The following is a 15887-nucleotide window of genomic DNA, read 5'->3' as shown; positions in this document are numbered from 1 at the left end:
TCTCTTAAACCCTCAAATCAAGTCAGAAATCTATGGGTAATCATGGACTCTGACCTAAACTTTAACAGCCATATCAAGTCAGTAAGATCAGCTGCATTTTACCATCTGCATGCCATTGCCAAAAACATAATGTCAAAGCCAGACCTGGAGATACTTATTCATGCATTTGTCTCCAGTAGGTTAGACTACTGTAACAGCCTGCTCACCGGCCTCTCCAAACGAGCTGTAAAACAGCTAAAGTACATCCAGAATGCTGCTGCTCGAGTGCTGACCAGAACCAGGAAGTATGATCACATTAGTCCTGTGCTCAGGTCTCTGCACTGGCTCCCTGTACCTCAAAGAATAGACTTCAAAGCAGCTCTGCTTGTGTACAAGTCTCTCCATGGCCGAGCACCAAAGTACATCTCTGACATGTTAGTGCCATATGAACCATCTCGTACTCTGAGGACCTCAGGGGCCGGCCTCCTGTTGATTCCCAGAGTCAGAACTAAACAAGGGGAATCAGCGTTTCAATATTCTGCAGCTAAAATCTGGAACAGCCTCCCTGAAGTCGTAAGACAGGCTTCTACTGTGTTAAGGTTCAAATCTATACTTAAAACATTTCTGTTTAGCCGTGTACATGACTGAAAGGTCTTATCTGCACTTTTTTTCCCTATCCTTCCTTTATTTTTAAATCAATTTTCAATTTTTTTTCTTTTCTTTTAAAGTAAATTTTACATTGATTATTTCTATGATGTATTGTGATTTTAAGGCATTTTTCTGATTTGTGAAGCACCTTGAATTACTTTGTGTATGAATTGTGCTATACAAATAGCCTTTCCTTGCCTTGCCTTAGCCAGTTTACACACTGAAGCTACTGTTGGCCTCCCGTCCGGCATTCGCAGATGGTGGTTCAGGACGTCCAAAATGAAATGTGCAGTTGGGAAACGAAAAGACACACAAGAGTTTGCATGAATTTTCAAACCTTTTGCAAAAGGGGAGAGGTGGAAAAACACGACCTGTTAGGCTCTGTGGCTGTCCGCTCTCTCCCTCCTCAAGACAAAAAGGCTTTTTTATTATCCAGTAAGAGAAGTTGAAAACATACAAAATACGTCATTAGAATGGTCTGTTTTTGTCTAGTCTGCATTGCAGGTGTTGTGGCTCCAAAAACACTCCAGTACAGAAAGAAAACAGACCAAAAGTCACAAACAGGCCTACTGGTGACCTCGGCACATTATCTGCTACTGAAGGCAGGAATCAAGCATATGTCTGCAGTACAATACACACACACATTCATATATAGAATCCATTAAATGCATAATAACAAGAACATAGAACATATTATAGAACCCCTGTAATGCATAATGAAAAGATCATAGAAAATAATATGGAACCCCTGTTCACCTCAACACTACGTTTAACTTAACCACCTCTGAATGTCTCCGTCGGGCATCATTACCGCCTGCATGAATCACGACTCGACGGAACCTGGACTTATTTTCCCGGCTGTTGGGAGGGCGCTGTGGTGCTAACTAAGTTAGCCTTAGTAGCGCGGCCCGCGCTACGATTATCGACCTGGCTAGCCGGCTTAGCTTCCACTGTGCGGAGCCGCACTTCTAACTGCTCCAGCCTGGCCTCCAAGTTTAACACAAGACTACACTTAACACACCTACCACTGTCTTCACTAAATGAGGCAGGATCCTCACTAAACATATGGCACAAGGAGCAGGAGAGAGGGGGAAAGGCGGAAGGAGTGGTGGCCATGCTAGGTTCTAAGCTAAGGCTAGCGGTGTTTAGGTAAAGAGAAGTGGTTTATTTTTAGCAAAATGAGAAAAGTGAACAGCAAGCGGTTTAACAGTAGGGTATTCGCTACTAAAAGGTGCTAGATGTGAATATTAAACCAGATAACCCTTAGAGTAAGCAATACCAAACAAGAGAAGAGCAGTCAAACACGACTAGCACTGGAAAAGGCTCACCCGGAAATGACGTCACATGACATGACCAGCTGGTTCCACTCACCTCTTCAACCTGCAGCCTCTTAAGAAGATCCAGTGCCAGTATTCTACTCCAGTTCGTTTTTCCTCTAAGGCACATAGGCTGGTCGCCACTAGTATCTTGTTCATGTCTGTTTGCCTCGCGCTAATTTCTCCTACGCCTCGCCTACAGGATTATTCCTCCATGAATGCTCACCTGGTCACCATCATCATTTCTGGTTCCATGTCTCGTATCATGCTCAAGCGCTGCTTTCCGGAACCCCTTCTGCTGAAACCTCCAGCCACGCCTCGCCTCCAAGTCAAGATTCCTGATCCACATCATTCCTGTTGTCATCAAGATCCATCCTTCAAGTTTGCTACCAAAATATCCTACTATAAATTAAATGCCTCTTACTTGCCTCACATCGTCTGGGTTTTCTCCCGGGTTCCAGCATCTGGGTCTGCGAAGTCTAGTAATATCATGACACAGCTAAAATAACCCAACTGTCACTCTGCACAATTTTACAAATGATATGGTTTACTCAATTGAACTGCCACGCCCCCGTTACGACAATAAACCTGAAATGTGACCAAATGGTATTGCTGCACAGTATAGTTTTAGGTTGTGTAGTTGCAATCTTTTTAAGCTTTATATGTTAACGTGTCTCCACCATTCAAGTGCAGAACTGATCACATCTCAGGCTTTCTTTAAATACAAACCCTTTTTGTGCATGTCTGATTAAAAAGACACGGTTCTATAACAGCCTAAGAAAACTAACTTGCGTGAGATAAGTTCTCATTTTTCCTCCCAAGTAGTTCTAAATATCAGCAAAAAAGAGAGAGGAAGACATTGTAGAGGAGAAGTCAGTTGGTCCTGAGCTGTGAAGAGTTTAGGAGAGGTAGCTGTAGCTGTAGAGTTTCTGACTGGACTGCTTACTGTTTTTCCACAGACGCTTTGGTGCATTTCTCACCAAAGTATTGAAGTTTGCATCACTGGGAAGGCATTTCTCAAAATAATTAGTGTAAACTGCAGAACGTGGAGGATAACTTACAAAAGGAAGTTGCTTTCTCAAAATTGAAAGTAAGTTGCACAAAAGCAAGTCAGAAGCTCAAGATGGGTCGTTCTTCAAAAGCAAGACTCAATCAAAATTGATAATTAGATCTTTACTTTAATCTTTGTCAGCAAGTATTTATGTCGATGAAAGTGTCAGGGTCATCAAAATGACAAGTTCTGACTGCAGCATTTTTGAACGGTCAAGTCAGAAGGTTTGAACACGTTCTTATTGTGAAAGAAAATACCTCATCTGGTATTTAGAAAACTAGTTAAATAAAATCGAGACACTGAATGTGCACTTTCCACTGGATACTTGCAACTGTTCACAGCGTTGTGCAACTGGAGGAAAAAACCTTTACAATAAAAATAAACTCCCCATTTCTGTCACTCCAGACTTTCTTATCCGAACACCCCTCGTTTGGTCCGTCTGCGTCCATGGCGATAACAGCACTATGTGGTCAAAGGAAAAACGGCGAGGGCCGAGGGTCATCAACACAGACACGACGTTACATATCAGAACTTTTTTTTTTTATTCCATCTTTAGGACCCCCGTCCATGAGTGAATCCTTTCTACAACATTCATGATACCCACCCATGAACTCAACTGTCCCACTTTTAACACTTCTTCATAAACTTGAGCATGATGTCACATAATTTTTTTTTTTTTTTTTTTTTATACACTGTATTTTATCCCAGGAAGGGAAATTCTTTCTCCGCATTTGACCCATCCCCTTGGGGAGCGGTGAGCTGCAGCCGAAACCGCGCTCGGGAGGCAGTAGCGTTAAGGGTCTTGCCTAAGGACCCTCACTGGGTGATGTTAACTGCTCGCCATTGATATGGTAATTGGTAATTGCCCCCAGTACCATTGCTCATTCCCCTCCGGGAATCGAACCCTGGTTTCCTGCATGGTAGCTTCCCACCTTACCAACCGAGCTACCCAGACTTTCTTATCCGAAGGTGTGCCCACCTTCTGATGGGGGGGCTCGTTTGAGATGTTGTCCTTCATTCAGACTTTCACGGGAAAGCTGAGAAAGAGGAGTTGCCTTCAGCATCAACATAATTCACGGATGTCAAAGTTTGTTTCTAGATCTATTTATATCCCATTATTATCGTCTCTGATGGATGAAGAAGCAGGGCTCCTTTGTTCCACATCAAGAGTTCTTTTAGCAGCTTCTTAATTTAGCATCCCATTAAGCTCTGTTCCCAGCTGAGAGCAATGGCTCCTCCCCTGAGCAAACACGACCTTGATTTTAGTGAGAGTCTCACGCTCTGGATGTTCTCCATCCGTCTGACAAAGTCGAACAGCAGGACGTGAACTCCTTTGTCCCATTGTCTCTGTTGAATAAGCTGCCACATCCACAATATTTAGTACTTTATCCCTTGTGCTATCCTTGGCACTTTACCATTGGGAGTTGGGTCATCTAGACCCACTAGACAGTGCTCTGAACCTTTTTTCTTCAATGATTTGTGATCTTCACTGGTGTCCATGGATTATATGAAATCTTTCCACCTTTATCCACCTTTGTCATGGTAGGAAGAACACGTCAAAGTAAGGGTTGGGTCATCTAAGATAGCACAAGGGTTACAATAATTGTGGGATAAAATAAAAAGATCTGAAGAGTTGGGTGGTGTATGATGGTGTCGTGGTTAGCACTTTCGCCTCACAGAGAGAAGGGCCTGGTTTGAATCCCAACTTTCTTTGTGGAGTTAGCATTTTCCAAATGCATGCTTCACAGGTTATATGGTGAATCTGAAAAGTTTCTTATAGGTATGAGTGTGTGGCTGTGTCACCGAGTGCCCCCAGGATGGACCAGTGAACGCTCCAGGGTGTTTCCCACCTCAACCCCGCAGAAGCTGAATAGCCTCCTGCATCCTCCTGTCCGATTATGAAGCAGAACATTGGATGGTTCTGAAGAGTGAGGATTCAGGACTACAGCAGCAGAGGCTGAAGTTCCCATCTACAAGTTTAGACTGCTGCAACAATGGGATTGTCTGGTAAAAGAAGGTTTCTGTTGTGATTGACTGGCCTAGATAAGACCAGAGGAATGCTGCCAGAACTCTTCCTGCTGCAGATTGGATCTGGTGTCAGTGAGGGGTGTGGGGGATCCAGAATCAGGTTGTCTACATGCCTGCAGGTGGAGAACCTCCTAATCCTTAAAGCAGATGGGAAACTGCTCTGCTGACCCATTTGATGTGGTTGAGCTGGACGGCAAGGTTTGTAACCAACTCTGTAATGAAACTGGGGTTATTAGGACTAAGACCAAAACAGGGTCTGCTTTGGTTCAGTACAGGAGAATTGGACCAAGTGAGCGTGACATCACCCATAGAAGGTGGTTAAAGTCCAACAAAATGAAGTCAATTCAGTTGTCATATTTTTGCAATACAGACTTTACCATGTTGAAAGCAGACAATGTCAGTGAGCAACAATTGGTCCAAGTCGGGCTGAGTCAAAATTTCTGTGGCAACCACTCTCGCCAATCAGGAGTGAGCTTGTTAGAAGGCCACACCCCTACCACTTGAGAGCCGGCTCGTAAGAATCTGGCAATCAAGCATTTTGAATGTTACATGTGAGATCAGTTTATAACGTGAATAACTTAAGCTACAGAATAAATATCATTTAAAAAAAAATAGGATTATCAAGAGCATGTTTAAAAAAAGGTATCAGGGTATGAATGATTATTCTGACCAATAAAATGACTTGAGTTTATTTCTTTATAGAAGTCTATGGGATTTTGGGTTCTTGGAACCTGTGAGTACTTCCTGTTTAGAACCCCAAAAAGGTGGAGTCACACAGTCCAATTGTCCGATTTAAAGACACATGGATTAAAACATTTTTTAAAGATAAGTCTGAATAATTATTTTCGTCATGATGCTGGGCTCAGGAAAGAACTGAGCATCTTTAGTATGGTTCTTCCAAACTAAAGGTGCAACCAAAAACCATCAGGTTGAAGAACCAGCAAAAACATGAAAGAACCTTTTCTTTTTGTCTTTGCTGCATGACTAAGAGGATGGTGTCCTATCCTATGGATGGTGTCCTGTGGGAGCTGAGGAGACACATTCAGAGGAGGCCTCAGATGAGGAGTCACAGGTGTGTGTATGCTGTGTGAAACAACGTTTGAGTTGAGCGTTGCACAGTGATAATGAGGTCAAACATTGGTGATCACAGCACATCATAATAAATCTATTCAAACCCTGAGATCTTTGTCAAAATATTTTTTTTCCAATCTGTTCTGGAAATTTGTTCTTGTGCTGTTCTTTTGCTCTGCAGGGGCTCCACCGCTAGGTGGCAGCAGAGCGCCCATCGTTTTACTTTCCTTCCTGATTAATCAGTTCGCCTCGGTTCTGTAGCCATTCAGCGCACGAACCAAACCTCAGACAACTGGCTTGGAATAAAAGGAACTCAATGTTTTTATTTGAAACAACTCACACTTTATTAGAAAAGGTGGCGCGCAGTGAAGTCTGAGTCTTCATAGGAAGAGGCCCCTGCTGTGGGGCGGGAGAGCCGGCACGGCTCCATCTCGCGCACAGGTTGCCATGGAGACGCGAGGAGCGGGAGGGTGGGGGTTCCACCTACCGGATACGGTAACTGCAGAGGCAGCAGATAGTGCAGGGAGGCAGATGTGCTCCCTCTCCGCATGACTTCATCCACACGAGCGAGGACGCTCTCGAACCTGAACCTCCGGCGGAACCAGCGACGGAGCCGCGCTAGAATGAGCGGACCTGCGCGGGCGCGCCTCCACGACACCCCGCACCGGAAACCTCGCCTGGACTCCGGCCTCGAGTAGGCTGCGGTGTGGGAGCGATGACAGAAACGACACCGGAACCGGCAGCCGCGGGCGTCCGTCATCAGTGACCGCGTTCAATATGCCCGCGCGGGCCGCCTGATCCCGACGCGGCGCGAGCCCTCCGCTCCTCCGTCTGGAAACTTCTCGCGGCGGACAGCAGGCCGGCTAGCGGCGCTAGCGTTAGCCGCGTCCGCGTTAATGGAAGAGACTTCTGCAAGACCTCCACTGACATTTATGGCCGTCAGTCCGAGGACTTTATAACCGAGACGCTTTGTGTGGGATCGATCCCGGCGGAGGGGGGAGCAGGCCGGAATCGAAACGATGAATTGGAGACGGCTGCTGCGAGTCTCCAACCGCTCCTTCCTGGCCTTCATCTTCTTCTTCTCCATGTCCACCACCTGCCTGTACTTCATCTATGTGGCCCCCGGCATCGGTCAGTAATCCCTTGTTAACGCTAACCGGGTTACAGTTAATAGAATCGTGTGAGGATTAGCGGCTGCACTAAGTAGCTTACAACAGGCTAACGCCGGGCTCCCGGGTTCACCGCCTCAGTGGCGCCGCCTGCTGGCCGCTGACCTCTGCAGGATTTTCTGTCCTGGAAGATCGTTTCATAAACGTGAAGTTCATCCAGAGTAAAACAGTTTACTGCACTAACGACTCTCTCAGCCTGATGAGGATGAACTGCTCTGCTTTATGTTCATCAGGCTTTTGACTAACGTGTGTTTTTAAAAGCCAACATCTTTACTTCTGGGGAATCAAACCCACAACTTCCAGGCTGCAGCTCCTCTGCCTCAGCTTTTTTCCATATCTTTTCTTTGAGGAAGGTCAACAGGTTAATCAGCTGTTTCTCCTCCAGATGAATCCCAGCCTTTGTTAGCAGCCTGGGAGGGGAGGGGAGGGGGGCAGTCTCCATGTAAACCCAATTAGAAGCTCGGTTTGCAGGCTGACCCGGCCCACTGAGAGCCCAGTCATGAAAGAGGAGCTCACTGCTCTGAGACATCAGACAGCTGCTGCCGTTGTTCACCTGTGCAGCTCCAGGTCGTCCTGAAAGTAACCCGATTAATCGGATAACTAGTCTGCTCTCGAGTCAGACATGGAGCCTGAAGGAGAGTTTGGCTCTATGGGGAGGGGCCACCTGAAGGTCTGTTGGTTACCAGTATTTTATTTTTTTACCAGTGAGTTTAGTAGAGCTGAGTGCTGCTTTTAAAGAGGAGGTGGGCGGAGCCTGATAGACATGTGTGGCTAGAGCAGGGCCAGACCATGGCCTCACCTCTGCCGTGCTTCACCAGGCTTTACCAAATCACCTTTAAAACACTCCTTCTCTTGGTTGAGTAGTTGTGTTTTTGGGTCAGAGTTCATAGAGGATGAGGTGTTTCCTGAGTCCCTCTATTTCTCCTCCCCAGCCAACACCTACTTCTTCATGGTGCAGGCTCAGGGCATCATCCTGAGGGACAACGTCAGGACCTTCGGTCAGATGATCAGACTGTACACCAACAAGAACAGCACTCTGAATGGGACAGGTGAGCGGATCTGTGACTGGAAGGATCTGTGACGGTGCAAGCTCCTCGTCAGGTTCCTGAAGCCTGTGCGGACTTTGGCAGGAACGAGCGACTTTGAGGGTCTCTCTACAATCCCTGTGTTTGAGTAATCTGATTGATTTCCTGCTGCAGATTATCCTGACGGCAGTAACTCCAGCGAGTACCTGCTGCAGCCGACTACATACCTCCCAGAGAACTTCACCTACACCCAGAACATGCCGTGTCCAGAGCGCTTACCTTCTATGAGTGAGTCCAGAGCCTGATTAAGGATTTAATGTAAAATCCTGCTGATGTGACACCCCACCCCTTCCCCACCATGTGACGCTCTGTCTTCAGAGGGTCTAATGGAAGTGAACATGACCGAGATCCCCATCGAGGAGATAGAAGTCAAGTTCTCCAGGTTCTTTGACGTGGAGTACGGAGGCCGTTGGAAACCGAAAGACTGTAAACCTCGCTGGAAGGTGAGTTTGTGACCCCCCCACCCCCTCCACTGGGGTTCAATGTTCTGCATGAATAACATGGAGCAGAACAGAGAACCGTGTTCTCCTGCTACCTGCAGGTCGCCATCCTGATCCCCTTCAGGAACCGACACGAGCACCTGCCCATCCTCTTCCAGCACCTGATCCCGATGCTGCAGAGGCAGCGGCTGCAGTTCGGCTTCTACGTCATCGAGCAGGTACCCCCATCTGCGAGCGGCTCTGCAGGAGTACAGAACCAAAGTCCGCTCAGAGCTTTCCCGAAACCGGAAACTTCCGTTAGATCAAAGTGCAGAATATCAAGGCGGTTCTGGGGTCCACAGTTCTGCCTCATTCAGCCCTCGGTTTCTGCTTCGAGCTTTGTGCTCGGTCTTGTAACTGTCAGGGGTCCTACCCCACCTGGTTCTGATTACCAGACCAGAACCAAACCAGGAAGATGGGAAGAGGACCAAAGGTGGTAAATGCGGGAACGCTCTGTGTGGTAGGAGGAGCCACAGTGGAAATGGAAAGAGGCAGCAATGATGAAAAAGTGTCTGCTTGGTAAAGGTGGTGCAGTCTGCAAGGTGGTCCGAGGACAAGCGGCTATTCTTCCTCCTGCTTTTCTGTCGCAGTCAGAGCTCGTATCAGACAACAGCCCCCCTGAATGAGCAGGTGTATCGCTGCATGATATTTTCCTGGAGGTTTGGTCCGCTCCAGACTTTGGTTTCTCCTGTGTGGAAGCAAACCAGTTTTGAGTTTTTTTTTATCAGCCAAACATATTAACTCTCCCAGAGAGGGAGCAGCTCCAGAGGGGCTCGAAGAAAAGGCAGGCTTGCATCGCTGCAGGTTTAAAGCCAGACGATCCAGATCTTTCTGTAGCTTTTTAGAGGCTGATCATCAGTTTGGAGGTTCTCAAGTGTTTGGTTCTGTACAGCTATATTTGCGGTTCTGTTCTGTAGCATCCTTAAAAAGTCATTCCAATCATCTATTGATCTGTTGGAAAAGCGTTCTCAGTGCTCTTTTAATTATAATTATGCCGTCTTTGGCCAATATAAAAAATAACCTGTGTTGTTTTCTAGGACACAGTTTCAGCAGAGCGGCAGGCATTCTTTAGAAATTCACCTCCGAGTAGTGGGCGGGACCGTTGGCGCAAACTAAACCCCATCCCCCTTCCCCTCCCTGTTGCTGAGAGCTCTCTGTTTCCAGATAGTGGTACTTTACCTTTAACTCTTTCCTGTTAGCTTACAGCCCCTCATAACCCCAAGCTACAACATAAATGGCGAGCAATATCAGAGCTATTTAGCCGGACAGTTCTAATCCAGATTCCAGCTCAGACGAGGAAAACAAAGACGTTTGGGGATCTATTTGTCTGCAGGTGGATGCATCAGAATGAAGCGGAGCAGGCAGCTTTTGACCCGCCCATTTTCAACTTAACATATAAGCCCTTTTTCCAACACCATTCTTTTTGTCTGCTCCTGATTTGATTTGATTTGATTTATTGATTTCTTGATTTATTTCAAGCATTGTAGTCAAAGCGATAAAGAAATTACACAAATTTATCAAACCCATTACAGAAATGTTGAAATGATAGAGTTTAAAAAGACAAAAAATAAAACAAAACAAAAAAGTCACTTAAATCACATTTGCTTAATTAAATATAGAGATAATTGACTAAAGTTAAGCAGAGCTTGATTTATTGCTTGAAAAGGAGCGGGAAGAAGCAGATAATATAATCCCACCCCTACTGAGTTCATTCATTTGATAGTTTTACAGTTTTTGATTCACAACAATTAGAATGAATAAATACTCAGAAATGCTGTTTTAAGCTGAATTTTTTTATTTTATGTTCTCCATCATGAGAAAAATGCTACAAGAACATGTTAAAAACAGTGTTTTCATCGGAGCGGGTCTGGGAGGTTCTGGCTCCGTCTTCAGCTCAGATGTGAATGTTCAGCCCGTCTTCATGTGTTCAGAGCGGGAGCCAGCCTTTCAACAGAGCCATGCTCTTCAACGTGGGTTTCCTGGAGGCCATGAAGGACCTGGACTGGGACTGCCTGATCTTCCATGATGTGGACCACATTCCCGAGAACGATAGGAACTACTACGGCTGTGGTCGCATGCCGCGCCACTTTGCCGCCAAGCTGGATAAATACATGTACATGTGAGTGTTTGGGGTGGGGTGGGGGTCCTCTGAGGGTGCTGGGGAGGGTGCTCACCGCCGTCGTCTCTGTTTCAGACTTCCATATCACGAGTTTTTCGGAGGCGTCAGTGGACTGACGGTGGATCAGTTCCGGAAAATCAACGGCTTTCCCAACGCCTTCTGGGGCTGGGGGGGGGAGGATGACGACCTGTGGAATAGGTGAGCCGGCGAGTCACTGGCAGCAGCTGTGGGTCGGCCTTTGAGACCAGCAGAAGCAGAAAATGATTCCCCAACAAGGGTCCTCCAAGCGACAGATGCAGCAGAATGGGCTCATGGAGGACGGTCGTCATGGTAACCCTGCTGCGTTTCTCACCAGAGTTCACTTTGCCGACCTGAACGTCACGCGACCGGAGGGGGAGATCGGCAGGTACAAGTCTATCCCCCACCACCACAGAGGGGAGGTGCAGTTCCTGGGCAGGTGATGCTGCTTTTTGTCTACCCCCCCCCCCCCCCCCCCCCCACACACACACACACACACACGTGCTCTTACAGGGGGTGTCCCTGTAAGAGCATTGCTAACGTTTTACCTTTGATGCCCCCCACCCCGTGGCGTTTGCAGGTACAAACTGCTGAGGTACTCCAGAGAGCGGCAGCAGCTGGACGGCCTCAACAACCTCCACTACAGCCCCCACACCTCCATCAGCAGCCTCTACACCAACATCTCTGTGGATCTGTACCCCGAGCTCGCCCCCATCCAAGACTACTGAACAGAAGAGATGTGGGGGGGTGTTCTGGGTAATGCTGCCAAGATATCTTCATGTGGCAAAAAGGAAAATCCTCATTTCAAATGGGGGGGGGAGCAGGTCTCTGTCCCGTCTGTGAGCGTGCACATGTGCCTGCATGTCTTTCTGTTCTGGGGTTTCTGCAGCTGCACTGAGTGTCGGTCTGAGCTGGGGAGGGGGGGGGGGGGCGCAGCAGCATCTATATGTTTACTGCAAAGCCTTAAAGTGGCAGAACAGATCTGCTCTGTGCCCCCACCCCCCAGGAGCCAAAACCCCTCATTTCTGTCACAGCCTTTTTTATACATATCATTTGCTCTCAGTGTTCCTATTAGGGTGGGGGTGGGGGGCACGTCGCCAGACCATTTTTCTGTATTTATTTCCTGTGAGAAGGGGGTGCTTGCCCCCCCTGCTTTTTTTTTGCTGCTGAATGAACTGGTGTAAATATCAGCTTTTCCACCCTGAACACAGTCGCTCCTGTAAATACCAGCGGACCTGTCCAGCCCCCCCAGCCATGACTCTGGCAGGTACTACAGTTCGAGTCGTAATCAGAGTCCTGAGCACCCCCTCTTGTTGTGTGTGTGTGTGGTGGTGGGGGGGGGGGTGTCGTCAGAAGAGTCACCCCAGAAGAAGCTGAAGATACTCCATTTTTTGTGCATGCCTTAATTTATTGAGTTTACGCATCGTTTCGTCAGGAGACGTCGATTTTTTGTTTAAAATTTGTTTTCACTCTGCCTTTTTTCTGACAAGCCCCCCCCCACTGGATCTACACGAACCGCTTCAGTGCCACTTATCTGTATATTTGTCTCAGAGGTGTTTTCATTTTTTTATTGTTTAATAAATTGATTTCAGTGCTGGACCACGCCACCAAGCTCTTCATTTTTTCTGGGTCCAGATCTGAGACCGGAGCAGAACCGCAGACGGACTCGCTGCTCCGTTCAGCCACTGAACGGAGGAATAAAGCCAAAACAAATCTGTCAAGTGTCAGCAAAATGCTCACCTGTAAATCCCAAACGTGTTACTGCTGAACGGAAGGAAATGAGGCGACATGAAGATTTAAGCTTTAATGGAAAATAACTTCACAGTTGGTCTTGCTGACCTGAAGTTTCATTCCGATCATCTTTTTATCTATTGTTAAAGCGTTTCCGGTGTTTTTTTTAATCTATCTGTGGCCACAAGAAAATGTGAGGAAACAACATATCAGGTATGTCTTATACCAGGAGCAGCCCAGCCACAGAACATTGCCTCAGCGCCCATCCACACCCCACAGCAGCAGGGTCCGCTCCTCAGCCAGGAGGCTGCGATACTGGACCCCAGCCGCCCCAGCAAGGGCGAGCACCACGGCAACCACCCCAGACCAAACCGGCAAACCCTGGCACAAAGACACATTGGGGTTAAAACCTTACTGAGGATCAAACCAGATGGATTTGTCTGTGGCAGAATCAATTTAACCTTTCAAAATAAAACAAACTGATAATGAAATCAATATTGGAAAATACCATATCATATCGAATAGAATCGTAAATTGAATCGTTGCAGCCAATTAAAATTATACTATAAGAAAGTAAAAAATAGATACATAAACTTTAAAAAAATTAATAAATTAAAATACTTTTCAATAATTAACCCTTGTGCTATCCTAGTCACTTTAACATTGGGAGTTGGGTCATCTAGACCCACTAGACAGTGCTCTGAACCTTTTTTCTTCAATGATTTGTGATCTTCACTGGTGTCCATGGATTACATGAAATCTTTCCACCTTTATCCACCTTTGTCATGGTAGGGAGAACACGTCAATGTAAGGGTGGGGTCATCTAAGATAACACAAGGGTTATATGTCCTCCATCATTAGAAAAATGCCACAAGAGCATGTTAAAAACACCAATACACAATTTTCATTGGTGCGGTCTTTAAAGCTAGAATGCAGAAAAGGGTTCTTAATGGAAATGCTCCATCTGACACTCAAACACACCACAGAGTTAAAGAACAGTGAAATTACGAGCCCCATCACTACAAGCATTACCGCTAAATCTATGTAGACCACACACACAGAGAAGCTCCTTAGACTGAGGTGGAGCTCTTTGAACATCTCATCATCTACAGTTCATTCCATCAGAGTCAGCAGGAATTCCTGTATGACTGGCACAATGGTACTTAAGGGATTGGGATGAAATTTATGAAGGATAAAGTCACAGAACTCAGTTCACCGAGCCATCCCCAAATGCAGTATAAAGTGTGTTCCAGGTTAAGTGTTCAGATCAGCAAGTCCACACATGAAATTAGGTTTTTGAATCAGCCTTGCTGGTTTCTGAGCTTTTTTTCTTTGACTGCAGCGTGACGATCTACTGTTTTGGATCAGGGGAGGAACGGTGATGGTGTTGGTAAAAGGATGCTGAGGTTGGATCTACCAGGACAAGAGGAGGACAGAAGGGGAAGTTTGTGGGTGTAGTGAAGGAGATCATGAGAGTGGTTGGTGTGAGGAGAAGGCAAAGGTGAAGTTTGAGAAGAGGTGGAAGATTCCCTGCGTGACCTGTAAAGGGAGCAGACAAAGGAAATCTGTGCCTGCTGCTGTTTGGGAGATTCCCTTCCTGCATAGAAATCCCTTCATTTAACCCATATGAACCCATGGTGACATGAGTGTAAAAATACATTCTTTCATCTTCTAAACACGTTTTGTCCCTTTCGGGGACACGGGGCTGCTGGAGCTTTTACCGCCCACTTGTGGGTGAAGGCAGGGGACACGCTGGACAGGTCACCAGTCACGGCCACAATCACTCACATTCACACATAGGGACAATTTTGAGTAACCAATGAAACTGTTAAGCATATTTTTGGATGGTGGGAGGAAGCTGGAGTCCCCTGTTGTATGGTCCACTTGATTTGAGTTAAAATACACATTATTTTATTTTTGAGAAAAGCTGGGTCTGGGTTCTTATGGGTCAAACATAACAACTGTAAACTTCAAATCCTGGATTAGACACCTCACAAACTCACCACTAGCTGAACATCTGTTGGAAACTCCGCCCCTCTACTCATCTAGTTGTTAAGGACGCGCCATCGATGATAATCTGACTCAACTACAAAGTCTATCATTGACCCCCTGGACACCGTTCTGTCTTATGGACAAACTTTGACTTGAAATTGAGCCATAGCAACTGGACTTAGATTATTCTTCCTCAAATAATTTCACTACTCATCCAAGTGGCTTCATCAGTCTGAAAACCTTTCCTGACAAACAGTTCAGTCACATTGTGCCATAAAAAGAACACCCAAGGCCTTTCCAGCAGTTGGATTTTAGAACCACTGAGACGACCTTTTAGTTATTTTCTCCAAACAACATTTGCAGTGTGATTGCTTTACAGTATGAAACCATTAATCCTTTAGTGTCAGTATATGTCTTTTTTTAACCAAATTCAAACATTTGAAACTTTTAGATTGGTACATGGAATTCTCATGTTTTGAATGGATCCACACTTGTACATTACATGACGAACATCTGGATGTTTGTGTTTTAATTTAGTTTATATTCCTAAAATGTTTATATATTTCTTAGATTTTCAAAGTTTTTGAGTTCCAACAATAATGTTCACTTACTAAAAATAAAAATGGGTTTAAATAATGAAATGAAAAAATAAATGAACAGAAAAAGCAATAATAACCTGTGAGAAAACAAAACAGGACATTGTTTTTATACAATATCGCTTGAGAATAAATGAATCTGGGGGAACATAATTTGTGGATTTGTCAGCGTTAAATGACTACTTCATTTATCAGAAAAGAAAACATTACTTGCATTTGGCCCACTTGTTTAATACCCATTAGCAGTTAGCTCTCCCCTCACTTTCAGAATGAAGACTTTCTCCATTATTATGCAGCGTAGTTGGCTCATTCTGATCAGAAACAACTGCCTGTATTTTTGTACCTTGATGTTCTGCCCCGCCCAGGAGATTTGTCCCTAAAGTCCAGCTCCGATGGTTGTTTGAGGAGACGGACACAGTTCTGCAGCTGCTGAAAATGTGTCCAAAAACCCATATGTTTCTCTGGATATCTTTGCTTTATAAATATTTGCACGGAGCGCTCTGGCCTCACAGCAAGAAGGCCCCAAGTCCTGCCTGAGGGACCTTTCTTGGTGGAGTTTGTATGTTCATGCGTGGGTTTTCTCCGGGTGGAATCCAGATGCAGGC

The 15887-nt window shown here is 45.9% G+C and overlaps 1 protein-coding gene across 1 annotated transcript; it reads left to right on the top strand.

Moving 5' to 3' along the window:
- The first annotated feature begins 6469 nt into the window (after positions 1-6469).
- On the top strand, positions 6470-12570 carry b4galt6 (UDP-Gal:betaGlcNAc beta 1,4- galactosyltransferase, polypeptide 6). The gene is made up of 9 exons (XM_004067652.5): positions 6470-7224; positions 8195-8311; positions 8462-8575; positions 8666-8790; positions 8889-9005; positions 10758-10945; positions 11021-11143; positions 11301-11402; positions 11544-12570. The coding sequence occupies exons 1-9, from the start codon at positions 7113-7115 to the stop codon at positions 11689-11691; spliced, it is 1146 nt and encodes a 381-aa protein (XP_004067700.1). The 5' UTR covers positions 6470-7112; the 3' UTR covers positions 11692-12570.
- The last annotated feature ends 3317 nt before the right edge of the window (positions 12571-15887 follow it).

The sequence above is a fragment of the Oryzias latipes genome, chromosome 4 (assembly GCF_053564925.1).
Source record: "Oryzias latipes strain Hd-rR chromosome 4, Olatipes_Hd-rR_3.1".
Classification (NCBI taxonomy): domain Eukaryota; kingdom Metazoa; phylum Chordata; class Actinopteri; order Beloniformes; family Adrianichthyidae; genus Oryzias; species Oryzias latipes.
The sequence above is the reverse complement of the archived record's forward strand: the minus strand, read 5'-3'. Positions and strand labels throughout refer to the sequence as shown.

Bases quoted from the DNA above. Each gene is read 5' to 3' on its own strand.
- b4galt6 (XM_004067652.5), top strand. From the start codon at position 7,113: ATGAATTGGAGACGGCTGCTGCGAGTCTCCAACCGCTCCTTCCTGGCC. The intron at 8,312-8,461 runs GTGAGCGGATCT...TTCCTGCTGCAG, and splicing joins CAGCACTCTGAATGGGACAG to ATTATCCTGACGGCAGTAAC. The intron at 8,791-8,888 runs GTGAGTTTGTGA...TGCTACCTGCAG, and splicing joins ACTGTAAACCTCGCTGGAAG to GTCGCCATCCTGATCCCCTT.